General features: G+C 40.0%; 1 protein-coding gene across 5 annotated transcripts in view; it reads right to left on the reverse strand.

The window, feature by feature from the left end:
• The window catches only part of FAM81A (family with sequence similarity 81 member A), a 129,416-nt gene that overhangs the window by 46,883 nt on the left and 65,110 nt on the right, over positions 1-17,423 (reverse strand). For 3 of the 5 annotated variants that reach the window (XM_005659549.3, XM_021073534.1, XM_021073520.1), the window contains exons 2-3: positions 8,310-8,377; positions 7,066-7,339 (exon numbers count right to left, since the gene is read on the reverse strand). In XM_005659549.3, the coding sequence (XP_005659606.1) occupies positions 7,066-7,339; positions 8,310-8,356 (321 nt within the window). In that variant the 5' untranslated portion in view covers positions 8,357-8,377. Of the gene's footprint in view, positions 1-7,065; positions 7,340-8,280; positions 8,378-17,423 lie in introns of all 5 variants that reach the window. The other 2 variants (XM_001928540.5, XM_021073532.1) reach the window with 1 other exon arrangement.

A 17,423-nucleotide genomic window follows, 5' to 3' on the forward strand; every position in this document is an offset into this window, starting at 1 on the left:
ACTTATGGTTGCCATGGGGGAAAGCCATTGAGGGGAAGGAAGAACAGGGAGGGTGGGAAAAACACATGCACACTGTAGTGCAAAATAGATGATTGATGAGAACCTACTGTATAACACAGGACAATCCACTCAATAGTTTGCAATAACTGATACAGGAAAAAAGAATGGATATATTTATATGTATGACTTTGCTGTACACCTGAAGCTAATACAACATTGCAAATCAACTATATTTCAATAAAATTAAGTTAAAAAGCCTCACTGCACCGTAAATTATTTTTTTTAATGGTCTTAAATACACATGAAAGAATAATCATGTTAAAACCACATATTAAAGGAAAATAATAGCAAAAGCCTAAGTGATTGATGACTTTGGATTGCTTGGTATGTTTGCTACTAACTCTAATTACCTAAGCAGTTCAGTGAACTCACACCAAAGGAATGAGGGGGGCAGGGGAGAACTCAGTGAGAGGTAAAGCTTCAATTACCTAGTTTCATGAAGAAATTCTTTCTGAAGGGGTAGAAATACTCAGAAAGCAAAGAATGACTCACTAGCACTGCCTGTCACATTTGAGAGTTGGTTACCTAAGATGGGGGTTCTAGAGGGGCTTCCAAGAGGCAAAGCAGAAAGTGAAGGGAGCTTATCTTTAGAGCGTTTAGTCTGGGTTTAGTCTAAGCACTGCCACTTACTGGCCTTGAGATCTCAAGAGGTCTCTTCACTTCCCTGGGCCTCGGAAACCTCATTGGAAAAGGATATGATTTGCACAAATGACCTCAGGGTCTCCCCTAGTTCTTTTTGCTACCAGGAGATCTGCAACGGTCCAGTCTCTGAATTGGGCATTTACTCAGTTAATAAGCATTCATGGCATTTTGCTCCAAACATTGTGCTGGACATGAGAAGATAAGTAAGACAAGTAAGCCCTTTCTTTTTGAAGGGTTTCCCAATCTATCAAGGGATATAGACTTATAAAGAAACAATGTCAAACCTATCCAGCAAATGCTATGGTAACAGTGGCAAGTGCCTGGTGTCCAAGATACATTAAGAGGAAAAGAATTGAGGCAAGGGAGGGAACTGGTAGAGAGGGCTTCCCAGAATGAGGGACGTATTAAACAGCACTGCAGGCTCATATTATATATTTGAAATGGTATTTGAATATATTTGGAAATTACATATTTTAAATAGTTCTCATCAGTGGATTAGTACATAATAGCTACCAAAGGGGAAATTATTCCCCAGATCCCACAGCTGCAGCTAAAGTACTATCGCCTCTTTCGCTGACCGAAAAAATTCAGTCCAGGGTTTTCAAAGTACCCACAGGGAAATGCTGAGCATGGAAAGAAGGGAGAGGTCACACCATTTTCTAACATGAACCATACAGTGTTTGCATCTTTGGCCAGGCCTGTGGCATGCAGAGGTTCCTGAGCCAGGGATGGAACCCATGCCATAGCAGCAAGCAGAGCTGCTGAAGTGCCAACACTGGATCCTTAACCTACTGCACCACAAGAGAACTCCATGTGTGCATCTTTTTAATGACACACTTCGTGACACTGGTTGAGGGAACAGGAACCTGAGAACCATTATTTACCCCAATCACTCTGATTTTATCTATTATCCTATCTAGATTTGAGTGGGGGCTATCAGCCCCCAATATATCTCTAACTCTTTTCAAAATCGCAATGTTTAAGTTTGGGTTCTTTAATTCTGCGAAGGTGCCAACTTGGGGTTGCCAAGTTATTCAGCTTCTGGGATAAAACTGCTTTAGCACTCAAATATAAAACTGGAAAGATCATTCTAAGTATAGACACCACCTTCCAAAAACAAGTAAATTATCTACAGCAATCTCTGAAGTATTCTATGCCCCTCTGATACCATTAAAGTTCTTCAACTGCTGGCAACTGAACCTGACTCTGGATAACTTAGGTGGAAAACTCGGAATTTATTGGACAGAAATGGGAAGAAGTACACACAATCAAGAGGGCAGCTAGGGATCCAGACTGAGAAAAATACAGCAGAAATACTTCCTAGGGTCTAGGCAGCAGGAACCACTGCCCAGCATCCTACAGGCACAGCTGCAGGGAAAGTACTTGTCCTTAGATCACTCTGGTCGGGACTCCAGTTCCAGGAAGTGAGAGTCTCGATGCTCTGGTGTGTATTATGGACTCCAAGCCTCATTAACTAAAAAGGTGATAAAGCCCCTTGAGTAAGAGCAACCCAGTCTATATCCAATAGAGGAAATATAAACTCAAAGGGGAATCAAATTGCTGTGATCCAAAGAAATTGGAAGGGATGCCATTAGTCACCAAAGCAACACAGATCCACTACATTTCCTTCCCACAAACACATGGTCCTTTCCTTTAAGTATCAAAAGAACTAAAGACCAGAAAGTTTAGAACCCCGAAGACAATGGACTTCAACTAGTATACAATTCTGAGCAAATCTCTGTCCTTAGGACACGTATATGGTGATTTTAAAGGACAGTGGAAACTGTTACGTATTGTGATACATCCAGGACCTCCCTTAGGTATAAGTCGAACGGGAATTATCCAAAAAAGGGAAATTGACTAAGGAAATGGTAGCCATAAAAGATCTGTAATAGCTATATTAATAGCAGACCAAAGAAACTTTAAGACAAAAATATTACTAGACATAGAGGCATTTTACAATGATAGATTAATCACTACATTAGGAAAATATACACATTATAAGCATATATGTATGTAAGAACAAAAGCCCCAAAATACATGAAGCAAAACTGACAGGACGGAATGGAGAAATAAACAATGCAAAAATAAGAGTTCAACATTTACATAATAATAATTTTGTAAAAAGGAGTTCCCATCATGGCTCAGTGGAAACAAACCCGATTAGCATCCATGAGGATGCGGGTTCTATCCCTGGCCCCACTCAGTAGGTTAAGGACCTGGTGTTGCCATGAGCTGCAGTATAGGTCATAGAAGTGGCTCAGGTCTAGTGTCCCTAGCCTGGGAACTTCTACATGCCACAGGTACGGCCCTAAAAGGACATACACACACACACACACACACACACACACACACACGTCTCAGTAAATTTAAAGAAATTAAAAATACATAAAGTATGTTATCTGTCCATGTGGAATTATATGAGCGACATACAATAGAAATAAATTTGAGGAAATCTCAAATATTTGGGAATTAAACAACACATTTCTAAGTAACACATAGGCCAAAAAAGAAATCACAAGGGAAATCTAATAATACTTTGAACTGAATGAAACCAAAACAAACAAACAAAAAAAACCCCACATACCAAAACTCACAGAAGCAGTTAAAGCAGTGCTTAGAGGATATTTTATTGCTTTAAACATGGTTATCAGAAAAGAAGAAAGATCTCAAACCAATTACCTAAGCTTCCACCTTAAGAAGCTAGAGAGATAAAAAAACAAACTAAATCAAAGCAAACAGAGAAAAAGGAAATTATATAGAGTTGAAACCAGTGAAATAGAAAATAAAAGCAATGGAAAAAATTAAAATCAAGGGTTGATTCTTTGAAATAATTAAGAACTCCACATTAAGATGGAACATCTCCCCAATTGATCTGTATATTTAAAGTAATCTCTGCCAAATTCTTAGCAGGCTTTTTAGAAACTGATAAGCTAATCCCCCCCCCCTTTTTTTTTTTGCTTTTTAGGACCACACTTGTGGCATATGGAAGTTCCCAGGCTAGGGGTCAAATCAGAGCTGTAACTGCTGGCCTGTACCACAGCCACAGCCACGTGGGACCTGAGCCACATCTGTGACCTATACCACAGCTCAAGGCAACACCGGATCTTTAACCCACTGAGCAAGGCCAGGGATTGAACCCACATCTTCATAGATACTAGGTGGGTTCATAATCCGCTGAGTCACAATGGGAACTAATCCTAAACTTTATATAAAAATGCAAAGCACTTGGAATAGATGAAGCTATTTTGAAAAGAGGAGGATTTACACTACATTATTTCAAAATGTATGTAAAGCTAGAACTCAAAGCAATGTGGTATTAGCAAAGGAAAGACATTCAGATCAATGGAATTCAGAAATTAACCCTTATATTTTATGGTCAGTTGATTTTCAACAGAGGGCAAATGGGAAAATGATAGGTTTTCCTTGGATCTCCATATGAAAAAAATAACTCATATCTTTAACCTCACTTCATACATGAAAATTACCTCAAAATGGATCACAGACCTAAATGAAAGAATTAAAACTAACTTTTAAAGAAAACATAGTAGAAAATCCTGTGACCTTCGGTTAAGCAAACAGTTCTTAAGACACAACACCAAAAATATAAACCAAAAAAAAAAAAAAACTGATAAGCTGGAATTCATTAAAATTTATAAAATTTGCACTCCCCAAAATACCATTAGAAAAGTGAAAACATAAGCCATAGAACAGGAGAAAATATTTTGCAAGTCACATACCTGATAAGGGATCTATATCTAGACTACACAAAGAAATTTTACCCTCAATAATAAGACAAATAATCTAATTTAAAAATGGATTCTTTGGACTTATCAGACACAACTTAGAATAGATATACAAGGAGATCCTGCTGAATAGCATTGAGAACTTTGTCTAGATACTCATGTTGCAACAGAACAAAGGGTGGGGGAAAAGAATGTAATTGTAATGTATACATGTAAGGATAACTTGACCCCCTTGCTGTACAGTGGGAAAATAAAAAAATTTAAAAAAAAATAATAGTGTATGCCTCATTGGGTGTTGGGAGAATTAAATAAAAGCATGCATGTCGAAAAAATAAAATAAAATAAAATAAAAATGGATTCTGATACATGCTACAACATGGATAAACCTTAAAAACATTATGCTGGAGTTCCTGTCGTGGCACAATGGACATGAATCCAACTAAGAACCATGAGGTTGAGGGTTCAAGCCCTGGCCTCGCTCAGTGGGTTAAAGGATCCGGCGTTGCTGTGAGCTGTGGTGTAGGTTGCAGACGTGACTCGGATCTGGGGTTGCTGTGGCTGTGGTATAGGCTGGCAGTTGTAGCTCCGATTAGACCCCTAGCCTGGGAACCTACATATGCTGCGGGCATGGCCCTCAAAAGACAAAAGACCAAAAAAAAAAAAAAAATCATGCTAAGTGAAATGACCCAGACACAAAAGAACAAACACTATATGATTCTGCTTACATCATATACCTTGAATAGGGAAATTCACAGAGCCAGAAAGTAGAACAGAGCTTACCCAGAGCCAAGGCAAGCGTGGAATGGAGAGTTATTGTTTAATGGAAACAGAGTTTCTATTTGGGATGACCAAGAAGTTTTAGAAATTGATAGTGGGGATAGGTAAATGTCATTAATGTCAATAAATTGTACACTTTAAGATGATTAAAATGATAATTATCTTATCACAATAAAAAAATAACTTAAAATGGGCAGAAGACTTGAGTAGATATCTCACCAACAGAGGCACACAAATGATTAATACAAACATGAAAACATATTCAACATCACTAGTCATTAGGGAAATGCAAACTAATTACACAATATAACACCACTACACATCCACTAAAGTGACTATAATCAGAAAGACAGATAACACTAAGTGTTGGTGAGGATGTAGAGAAACTGGAACCCTCACACATTGCTGGTAGGATTATAAAATGGTATAGCCACTTTGGAAAACTGTTTGGCTATGTAATAAAAATTTAAGTTTACTGCCGGACCCATCAATTCCATTGCTAGTAATTTACCCAAGAGAAATGAAAACATATCTCCTCACAAAGATGTGCACACAAGTATTCACAGCAACTTTGTTTATCATAGCTAAAAAACAGAAACAATCTAAATGTCCATCAACTAGTGAATGGATAAATAGAATGTGGTATATCTATACAATAGGATACTACTCAGACATAAAAAGAAATGACATACTAATACACGTTAGAACACGACTTGAATCTCAGATTATGCTAAGTGAAAGAAGCCAAATGCAAAAGATTTCATATTCTAAGGTTCCATTTATATGAAGGGTCCAGGAAAGACAAATTTATAGAGATAGAAAGCACAGTAGTAGTTGCCTGGGTCTGGGGTAGAAGGAGGGATTAACAGTAAACAAAAATTTAAGGAGTGACTTTAAGTCACTCATAAAAATTTGAGAAGTGACTGAAATATCCTATAACTGAACTGTGTTGGTGGTGGCACAATTCTATCAATTTGCTACAAATCACTAAATTGTATACTTACTAACGGGTGGATTTTGTGGCTTTTACATTATACCTTAATAAAACTGTTAAAACAAATAGAGATCTGAAATTGAAAAAAATGAGTCAATTTCAGGAAGCACAATTGAAATTCCATTTCCATGATGTGACACAAAGATTTCCCTTCAGCTAGCCATATATGTTCTTTTCATATACTTAAAAACTACATGTGGAGGATACTGACATTGTTCAGTGATGTTAGCCCAGGCCTTAAATGATCTTAAGCTTTCTGAGTTAAAGTCTGTGGTCCCTGCAACTGCTCAATAAACAGCAGTAAATTTACAAACTCTAAAAAGAGATGATATTGGCCTTTTATTGGGTTCATTTCAGAGAGAAATAAAAGCAATGAAAAGAAGTCTCAGAAGCAATTCAAATTCCTGAATTGTCTGAGTAATAAACTGTATTATACATATAATCACTACGACCCAGAAACATTTAATCTGAAGCAGCAAAGGCTGACCTAGTAATTGATTTAATAGCTGTCTTCAATGACATGAAGGGTTTTTCAGGGAAACTACCTAACTAGTTCTCTCTTTCGATTAAGAGCCAAACCAAACAAAGTGATTTAATAATCAGCCAGGTACAACGAGATGAAACACAAATAACACTAACAGTAATGGCTATCAAATACTGGCATACGTTTAACTGGGATATATTTATTCGGGCTGGTTCCCTGGCAAGCATGAAGACTAGACAAGTCAGAGGGTTTTGGTCTGACCTCAGTGCTTCCTGGGAGGGGGCAGTGAGACATGCTGACCCCCTGACCTGGAGGAGGTCTGTGGTGAGGCAGGCAGCCCACCTGACTTCCACATGCCTTACCTCAATATCCCGATTAAGCTGCTTCACTATGGCAGTGATGTTTCTGATGTGCTCCTCCAAGAAGAGCCTGGCCAAGCGGTCACCTCCCCCTTTGTTTTGCATTTTCTGCAAGCTGCTGACAATGTCGTCTTTGATCCGGAAAGCGTGCTCCACCAGGGCAGCCGTGGTTTTCTCGTGGCAGAGGATCCTGTCTTCCAGCTGTTCCACTAGGCTTACGGATGTGTAGGGTGCCATGGTCAGGGACTGGCTGTGTCGGGGCATAGTTCTAACTCGCCTACGGAAGGGAGCCCCACGTTACTAGAATGGTCAATTGGGAAAGAGTCATTTTTCAAGCCAGATTCAAGACATCCCCAGAAAAAAAGAAAGGCAAAGCATCTGCCCCTACAAGCTAAATGGGATTTGAGGCAGGGTTTTGGCCCAGAAAGAGTTTTCTTTGTGAGCCAGGCGGTATCTCGAAACAATGGTACCCAGAGAGTTAAATGTGCTGGTAGCAGGCTCCACTGACCTCGAAAAGCAAGTGGCTGGAGGATCGAGCTGATTAACAAGTATCCTGACCTGCCCGTCCCCTCCCTCCCACTCAGGCAGGGGTTACCAACCCAAATGCCTACCAGGGTCAGGCAGGCAACACGAATGAGTCAAGCACACCATGTAGGATACAATTGGGGAGGGGGGGGCTTTTAGAACTGGAAAGGGCATTCCTCAACTGCAGGGAGCTCCACCATGAGGGACCATCTGGGAATGCAGATCCATTCTTCCAGATCATCTGACACTTCAAGAAGAGCCAGGAAATTTAGGCTTGAATGTGAAATCACCTGCTTTTCAAAATGTCAACAACACATTTAAAAAGTGTTCGAGATGATCCAGGCCAAACAATGTTCTTCTAGGAGCCAGTCCTGACCTATGGACACTCAACCTGCAACTTCTGACTTAAAAGGCAGGGATACCGGCTCCCAAGCCTCCAGAGGTACGTTTCACTGCTGTTGACCAGGAGGACAACTGTAACAAAGCACTACTGTGAAATCTCCACATGTTCAGGTCAAGGAATGGTCCACAGCACCGTACAAACCGGAAGCTGGAGAGGAGGACACAACGGTACTGCTCTTGCCCTCAAAAAAGGTCATTCTTGGATAATGTAACAGCCACAAAACTTCATTTAGAATGACCATCACACCCACGAGTAGCCCCTCATGGAATTGGTGGAAAGAAAAAGTATACCTTAGATGCATATTTTCCATATATTATACCTTTCCTCGGTGACAAGAGAAGGAAATACAGTGCTCCGTTGGGCCATTTTCTCTTTAATAATTCACATCTGTTGAACAAAATAAGCATTAAATTATTTAACGGTTTATATCTAGAATTTAAATGACCTCTAAAGCTTATTGTTAAGTTACCAAGGGGATCAAAAATTATGCTGACATGCTGATCAATTACATTATTAAATACATAAGCAGAAGACATTTCCAAATAAGGAGAAAAGAATCAAGCATCAAAATGCTTCTGAACCAGATGAAAACATTATACATAAAATGAACAAAAAATAAGATCCTACTGTATAGAGCACAGGAAACCATATTCAATATCCTATAATAAACCATAATGGGAAAGAATATGAAAAATAATACACACATATATCACCGAATCACTTTGCTATACAGCAGGCATTAACACAATATTGTAAATCAACTATACTACAATAAATTTTCTTAAACAATGCCTTTGAACTTAATGCCACTAAGCCTTGCTGGACAGATCAACAAGGACTGTCAAATGGAATTTCCTGAAGTTTTCTCACGCCACATTTATCTTCATCTCAAGCTTAAGAAACCACTTATATAGAGACAAGATAGTTTCTTCAACAGGCGTATTCAACCTTGTACTTCTCCAAAGAAATATGCAGGAAACTACCTTGGTAAATTGAATCTCAGCAACTTTAGTAAATTCCACAGCAAATCAAAAGTATTGTTTTTGAACTAACCTTAATGAAACAATGCACAATCACTGGGAACTGATTTGGGAGGACTTAACTATCCACTAAAAAAATGAGAATGATATGCTTCATTAAAACCTTAAAACTGTATCATCAGATATAATCGTTCATATTACACTGTGCATACATAAGGAACATTTGGACATCAGAATGCATTAGAAATCTGAACAAAATTGGGAGGTTTTAAAAATATTTCATTACTTAGGTTTCTCAATACTGCTGTTAATTGCCTTAAAACAATGAATGCCTAGTAACTGTGATCTGATTCAGTAATTAGTTCTCACTTAGATGCTAGATTCAGAAAGCAGTTCTGATTGAAACCATTGTTTTGGCATCATCTATCCAGTGTGTTATTTTTAGTGTTTCAAAATGTGAACATTTCACTTTCCTAGACAAAGAACTTTGAATTTAAACAAATTATACTAAAGAAAAAAAGTGATGCATGCCAAACAAGCCACAATGCCAAAGGAGTTCTTCAGTGTCAAGGATAATAATTTCTCCATTTAGACTATATGAAATTAGGCCAGCGTGAAAGATGTTAAAATTTAGACTCACAGAATCTTTATAATTTTAAAGCTGTAAAATGCCTTTGTTAAGATGTTAATCTATAGAATAATTCACCTAAAAGACATTTACTTGGCATTTATTATGTAGCCAAGTAACTTAAATAAGGAAGACGAAAATCTCCTCCCTCAAGGGCTTACAGCCTAGAGAGAAAGGAAGACATCCAAACCAATCATGAAATAATGGGATAAGTGGCTAAATAATGATATGAACAAAAATGCACAGGGAGGAAACACTAACTCAGAAAGTTATATTAACCCATGTTGACTGCAGCATTATTATTATTATTATTATTGGCTGTTGTCAGAGCATGCAGAAGTTCCAAGGCCAAGGACTGAATATAAGCCACAGCAGTAACAACACTGAATCCTTAATCAATTGAGCCACCAGGGAACTCCCAACTGCCACATTATTTAAAGTAGCCAAGATATGGACACTACCTAAGTGTGTACACATTGATAGATGAATAAAGAAAATGTGTGTGTGTGTATATATATATGTACACACACTCTCACTCACACACACACACAGATACATGCACAGTGGAATACTATTCAGCCATTAAAAAGAATGAAATCTTACCCTTTGCAACAACATGGAGGGACCTTAAGAGTATCATGCCAAGAAATAAGTCAGATGGTGAAAGACAAATACTGTATGATCTCACTTATAATCTAAATTTTTTAAAAAAAATCAAAACACACAAAAGCCCCACCAAACTCATAGATACAGAAAAGAGAATTACAACTGCCAGAGGCAGGCACTGGTGAGTGGGCAAAATAGGTGAAAGGAATCAAAAAGGTACAAATTTGCAGCTATAAATGTCATAAGAATGTAATATCAGCATGGTGACTATAGTTAACAAAACTGTATTACAGTATATTTGAAAGATCCTAAGAAAGTACATCTTAAAAGTTTTCATCACACACAAAAAATTTTTCTAACTATGAGTGCTGACGGATGTCACCTAGGCTTATCTTGGTGATCATTTTGCAATATGCACAAACACTGAATCATCATGGTGTATACCTGAAACTAATATAATGTTCTATGTCAATTACACTTCAATTTTTTTTTTTTTTTTTTTTTTTTTTTTTGTCTTTTGTCGGGCCTGCAGCACATGGAGGTTTCCAGGCTAGGGTTCTGATCGGAGCTGCAGCTGCCGGCCTACACCAGAGCCACAGCAACGCCAGATCTGAGCCGCATTTGTGACCTACACCACAGCTCACAGCAACGCCAGATCCTTAACCCACTGAGAAGGCCAGGGATCGAACTGGCAACCTCATGGTACCTAGTCGGATTCATTTCCGCTGCGCCAAGACAGGACCTCCAATTACACTTTGATTTTTAAAATTTTAACAATTAAAAAAAAAAATACGGAGGGAGAAAGGAGAAGGGTTTGTTTTTTTCCTGGGTAGCAACTGAGTCAGGGAAGAACTGATGAGAATGAGTAGGAATTCCCAAACTAGAAAAGAGACGTTGAGCCGCGCCTTTTCTCATCCACACTCCAGCACTACCTCTGCTTCCTTTACTCTCAGCACACTCTGGCCTAACTCGTCCTCGGCCTCAACCTTGGCCGCTCAACTCTTAACCTCCCCACAGCCACCACACCCACCACTGTCCTCTAGCATCTCATGCCCTTTGCTGCCACCATACCTCTGCCTGTGTGCTCTACCGGAAACACACTTCCCACCCCTGCCTGCACAGAAGATGCCTATTCATCCTACAAGGACTGCCCAGCCTTCAATTCAACATTATGGCTCCTTCGTGTATGTGCGTATGCTTCATTTCTTTATGCCATGTATTTAATAGTACTTATTACATTCTATTATTATTAGTTGTTGAATAATCTGTTTTCCCTACTAAATTATATGTTCCTTAAGGGCATGTTTCAAAACTTTTTTTTTTTTTGCTTTTTAGGACCCACTGAGCAAGGCCAGGGATCAAACCAGTGTCCTCTTGGATACTAGTCAGGTTTGTTAACCACTGAGCCACGATGGAACTCCATACTGCCCTTTTCATGAATGTGGATGGCATGTGTTTACCTATTAGGTCTCTTGGTTTGTTAGCATCATGATTCTTTGGCAGAACAGCAGGATCTATATTAAATATGAATAAGGATTGGAGTTCCCATTGTGGTTCAGTGGTAATGAACCTGACTAGTATCAATGTGGATGTGGATTCAATCCCTGGCCTCACTGAGTTAAGGATCTGGCCTTGCTGTGAGCTATGGTGTAGGTTGCAGACGTGACTCAGATCTTAGATTGTTGTGGCTGTGGTATAGGTCAGTAGCTCCAGCTCTGATTCGACCCCTAGCCTGGGAATCTCCATATGCCACTGGCGTGGCCCTAAAAAGACCAAAAAAAAAACAAAAAAAAGAATAAGGATTAAAAATAAACAAGTAATAGAGTTCCCTGGTGGCTTAGTAGTTAAGGAGCTGATCACTGCTGTGGCTGAAGTTTGATCTCTGGCCTGAGAACTTCCACATGCTTCAGGCAGCCAAAATATAATAATCAAATAAATATAGGTAAATAAATAAACAAGTCACGAAATTGAGAAGAGTTCTCAAGGCTGTTTCAAGATCTTCCCATTGTCAATTCTGGCTCAACTGCCTGAACTGCCTGAGATCACAAGCTCCTGAACATTTATAAATCTAATTTCTAGCACCATAAACATGCGTGCAACATTATCAGGCATGCCTGGGTCACATACTGTTTTGATTGTGCCATGTTTCTCTGTTATAATATCAATCTCAAGTTTATGAGTTTGAAAACTTCAGGAAGTGAGAGGAAGGGATAAATGGGTAAAGAAAGGAGAGAAAAATGAAGAGATAAGAAAAAAAAAAATGATGGCATTTCCATCATGGCTCAGCAGAAACGAATCTGACTAGCATCCATGAGGACGCAGGTTTGATCCCTGGCCTCGCGCAGTGGCATAAGGATCCTTGTTGCTGTGAGCTGTGGGGTAGGTCGAAGACATGGCTCGGATCCTGCATTGCTGTGGCTGTGGTGTAGGCTGACAGCTGCGGCTCTGACTCAATCCCTAACCTGGGAACCTCCATATGCCGAGATACGGCTCTAAAAAGACAAAAAAAGTGAAATCGTGATGCCCAACATATACAATACATCAACATTGTCTGGGGGTTCACAGAAGAGTAAAGGGAAATACTATTATCTAAACAAAAACACTTATTTGTGATCAAGAGGATTCTGAAGATATATATATACATATATACATGAATAAATAGCCTCATATATATATATATGATATTTTAATGACAAAAGGAAACATTAATACCAACCAATTATTATATTTTATAAGTAAGATGATACTGGGTAGAAATACCCATAGTATCCTTTTAATGTAAAATGCTGCATGAACTTAAAAGGACAAGTTGTATGGAAAATTAAACTTGAACTAGTTTTTCAGTTTACTACTAAAATACAGCACTGATGTGTTCTGCTGAGTGTCAGAATAAAAAAAAAATAGGCAAAGCATTTATGAATAAAGTGGTTGTAATTTAGTGATAAAAAAAAAAAGCCGAATTTCCTTATAGTTAAAAATAGCATGAAAGGATAGAAGGCGGGGAACAGTTGAAGGTGTGTCTGGGAAGACTTAACTAGGCTCGGGAATGGACTCTGTCCTGTGGCAGCAAGGAGTGATCAGGGCTGGGAGACGCAGGGCAGTGAATGGCTAGCTTGGAGAGCATCTTAGAAGAGGGGAGACGTCACAGTGGTAGATGCAGGACAGGAATCCTACCAGGAGGGACAGGATGGGGCCTGGGGGGAGGTGGGAAGGGCTGGTTCTCCCCCCCCCCCCCCGAGTTTCCTTCCTCCTCGTAGCTGTTCTCTCTGCCTCCTGTTGTTTGATTCCCTTTTTCCTCTCCTCCCACTCACACCTCTCCATTCATCTTCCTTCGCCTTTTCCCTCTTTTTACCTTCCCCTTTCCACGGTCCATTTTCCTTCCCTCCATTGAGATCTCTCTTTCCACAACTACAGTCTGACACACGTCTCCAACACAGGAAGGTGGTGGGAGCAGGAAGGTCCTTATTTGAAGCCTGGCCTCTGCAAAAACTGTGTTGTCCTAGCAGGCAGGCCTCGAGGCTTGTCAAGCTGAGGACCACAGAACTAATAGCCTCTTTGGAGCTTTATTTCTTCAATTTATTTTTCATTATATCATTGAAAAAGAAAGAAAGAAAATTACTTCTTCCTACACTTTTTAATTGTTTTGAAGATCTAATTGGCTTTCTTCAGTGATTCAGGAATTGGGCAGCATCCCATCTAGCAAGGAGAGAACTATTCCTGCCCCTGCCCCCTACTTTAGAAAAAACAGCAGGATAGAAAAAACAACAGGAGTTCCCGTCGTGGTGCAGCTGAAACAAATCTGACTAGGAACCATGAGGTTGCAGGTTCAATCCCTGGCCTCGCTCAGTGGGTTAAGGATCCTTGTTGCTGTGGCTGTGGTGTAGGCCGGCAGTTACAGCTCCGATCAGACCCCTAGCCTGGCAACCTCCATATGCCTCAGGTACAGCCCTAAAAAGCAAAAAAAAAATTAATAAATAATTAAAAAAATAAAATAAAAAAACAACAGTGTCCTACTGTATAGTACAGAGACCTCTATCCAATCTCCTGGGATAGACCATAATGGAAATTAATACTTTAAAAAAGACTGGAGAGAGAGATATATATATATATATACAACTGGGTCACTTTGCGATACAGCAGAAATTGGTAAAATATTGTAAATCAATTATAGTTTAAAAAAAAATCTGGGCGTTCCCGTTGTGGCTCAGCAGGTTACCCCGACTAGTATCCATGAGGATGTGGGTTCAGTCCCTGGCCTCGCTCAGTGGGTTAAAGATCCGGTATTGCCACAAGCTGCAGTATATGTCGCAGACCCAGTTCAGATCCCGCGTTGCTGGGGTTGTGGCGTAAAGCCTGGCAGGTACAGCTATAATTTGACCCCTGGCCTGGGAACTTCCATATGCCACAGGTACAGTCATAAAAAAGAAAAAAAGAAAAAAAAATCTTGAAAGACCATGAGCTTGAAGGAAGTCAAATGGTTAGTAGCTCCAGGAAAAACAGACCACCAAATTAGGATAACAGGGCAACAGCAACTAATCCCCATCAAATTGCTACTCTTAATGCTTTTTTTCATACTTAATATGTGATCTTATCTTAACATTTCTACAAATTGCTACTGGTTAAATGTCCAACAATAAAAGGGTTCTTAAAAACCATGGCACATCCACTCAAAAGATCAATAGCTACTTAATGATTACAGAAGAGTATTAAGTAACAGAAAAATATTTACTAGCTATAAATATTAGGTTTGTGTGTGTCTATATATATATATGAACAAGATTTAAAACTGGATTTTCAGTACTATATAGAACCATAACCAGGGCTTGGAAACAGAGCTTTACCCCCTGATTTTTTTTATTATGGCTGCACCTGAGGCTGATGGACGTTCCCAGGCCAGGTACTGAATCCGAGCCACAGCTAAGACCTAAGCTGCAGCAAGTGGCACCCAGGTGGGATTGAAGCAGAGCCACCACAGAGACAAGCCAGATGGTTAACCCACTGCATCACAGCAGGGACGCTGATCCTGCAAATGTTTAAGCTCTTCCCCGTCACCTCTTTCCTCAAGGTGAGGAGCTAACCTGATCCTGGGCCAGCAGAGATGGATGAATCATCAAGGACCAGACAATCACTGCTGCCCTGTGTGCACAGGCTACCCCTACCTGCTTTCATCCCCCTCCCATCTGACCACCACAAGCCTCTCTCTGCGGGAGCCCAAAACCCCAACCTGTGCCAAATCGCTAAAATTGCTCTGTGGTGTGAATAGCAAGCATCTGAGTAAATTATGTTTTCAGTAAATGGAGGAGGAAGAGAGCAGTGCAAGTGGAATGACTTAATTCCAAAGCCAAATTATGTAGACTCACAAGAAGGTCAAAGAAGGACCACGGATAATAGAAGGCACTTTCATAAATTAATGACAGGGCTCAGATTGGGGGAGTGTCTCCAAAACATGTGCAAAAACAAAAGGAAACAGCACAGATAAGGACACCTCTCAGGTTTTGGCCACACCCATGGCATGCTGAAGTTCTGGGGCCAGGGATCAAACCCAAGCCACAGCAGGGACCTGAGCCACAGTAGTGGCAATGCCAGATCCTTAACCCACTGCACCACCAGGGAGAGCTCCTGTCTCCTTCTTAATAGGCAGCTCCCCTCTCTCAAGAATTTTGGAGAACAGATTTCTTTCTTTTCTTTACTTTTCTTTTATTTGGGGGGGGGGATCTTTTTAGGGCTGCATCTGTGGCATATGGAGTTTCCCAGGCTAAGGGATGAATTGGAGCTGTAGCTGCTGGCCTATGCCACAGCCACAGCAACATGGGATCTGAGCTTTCTATGACCTAAACCACAGCTCACAGCAACAAGGATCTTTAACCCACTGAGCAAGACCAGAGATCCAACCTGCATCCTCAAGGATACTAGTCAGATTTGTTACAACTGAGCCACAACAGGAACTCCAAGAACAGATTTCTTACAAGAAATACACGGGGCTACCATACTGGGGGATGTGATGGCATTATGGTTATGAGGTAGACCTGGGGAAATCTGGTTAAGTCACAAAGGAGGGAACATTACAGGGCCCTACACAGCCTCTCAGATGCTGGGTATTCCCACCCCAGAATGCCCTCTCTCAGGACACATTAGGTCCACAGCAGAGGAAGCTTACCTGACACACCCTGATATTTTTTTCAGCCCCGCCAACACAGAAATCTCTCAGTCATCCTGGAGAGAATGTGGCAGGGGTTCACGTACCAGAACTACTATTGTAATAATATTTTTTGAAATAGTGGAAAGACAGCAATCAAAATATAAATTGTGGCATTGGGTACATTTCTATTCCATTTTTCCTCCTTTTCAAAATACAAAAATGAGTGTGCTATTTTCAGGACAAAAAATGAAGTAAAAACTTCTTACATAAAGGAATGAATCAGTGAGAAAAAACAAATACAAAAAGGTCAACAGGGACCTGCTGTATAGCACAGAGAAGTCTACCCAATATTCTGTGATAACCTATATGAAAAAAGGATCTGAAAAAGAATGGGGAGTTCCTGTCATGGTGCAGTGGTTAACGAATCCAACTAGGAACCATGAGGTTGCGGGTTCGATCCCTGGCCTTGCTCAGTGGGTTAACGATCCGGCGGCGTTGCCATGAGCTGTGGTGTAGGTTGCAGACGCGGCTCGGATCCTGCGTTGCTGTGGCTCTGGCATAGGCTGGTGGCTACAGCTCCGATTGGACCCCTAGCCTTGGAACCTCCATATGCTGTGGGAGCGGCCCAAGAAATGCCAAAAAAAAGAGACCAAAAAAAAGAAAAAGAAAAAAAGAAAAAGAATGGACATGTATTCATGTATAACTTAATCACGGTACAATCGTACAGCAGAAATTACCACAACACTGTAAATCAACTATATTTCAATAAAACTTTAAAAAAATGAAGAAATATAATCAGAAAGACAAGAAATACAGAAATTTGCCCATTTGTAGCTATCAAAACCAAGGAGACACAGCTGATTCTGGGCTTAAAAGAGGAATTGGCTCAGTTCAAATAAGTTTGCTGTTAAATTTCGTTTTGCTGTGGTTAAGAACACAAAACAAAATTTACCATCTTCGACAGTTTTAACAGTGCTAACTACATGTATATTATAGTGCAACAGATCTCCAGAACTTTTCATCTTCCCAAAGTGAAACTCAGTATGGACTGAACAACTTCCAGTTTGCTCATGTGAACCC

This window comes from Sus scrofa, chromosome 1 (assembly GCF_000003025.6).
Source record: "Sus scrofa isolate TJ Tabasco breed Duroc chromosome 1, Sscrofa11.1, whole genome shotgun sequence".
In the NCBI taxonomy this organism is placed as follows: domain Eukaryota; kingdom Metazoa; phylum Chordata; class Mammalia; order Artiodactyla; family Suidae; genus Sus; species Sus scrofa.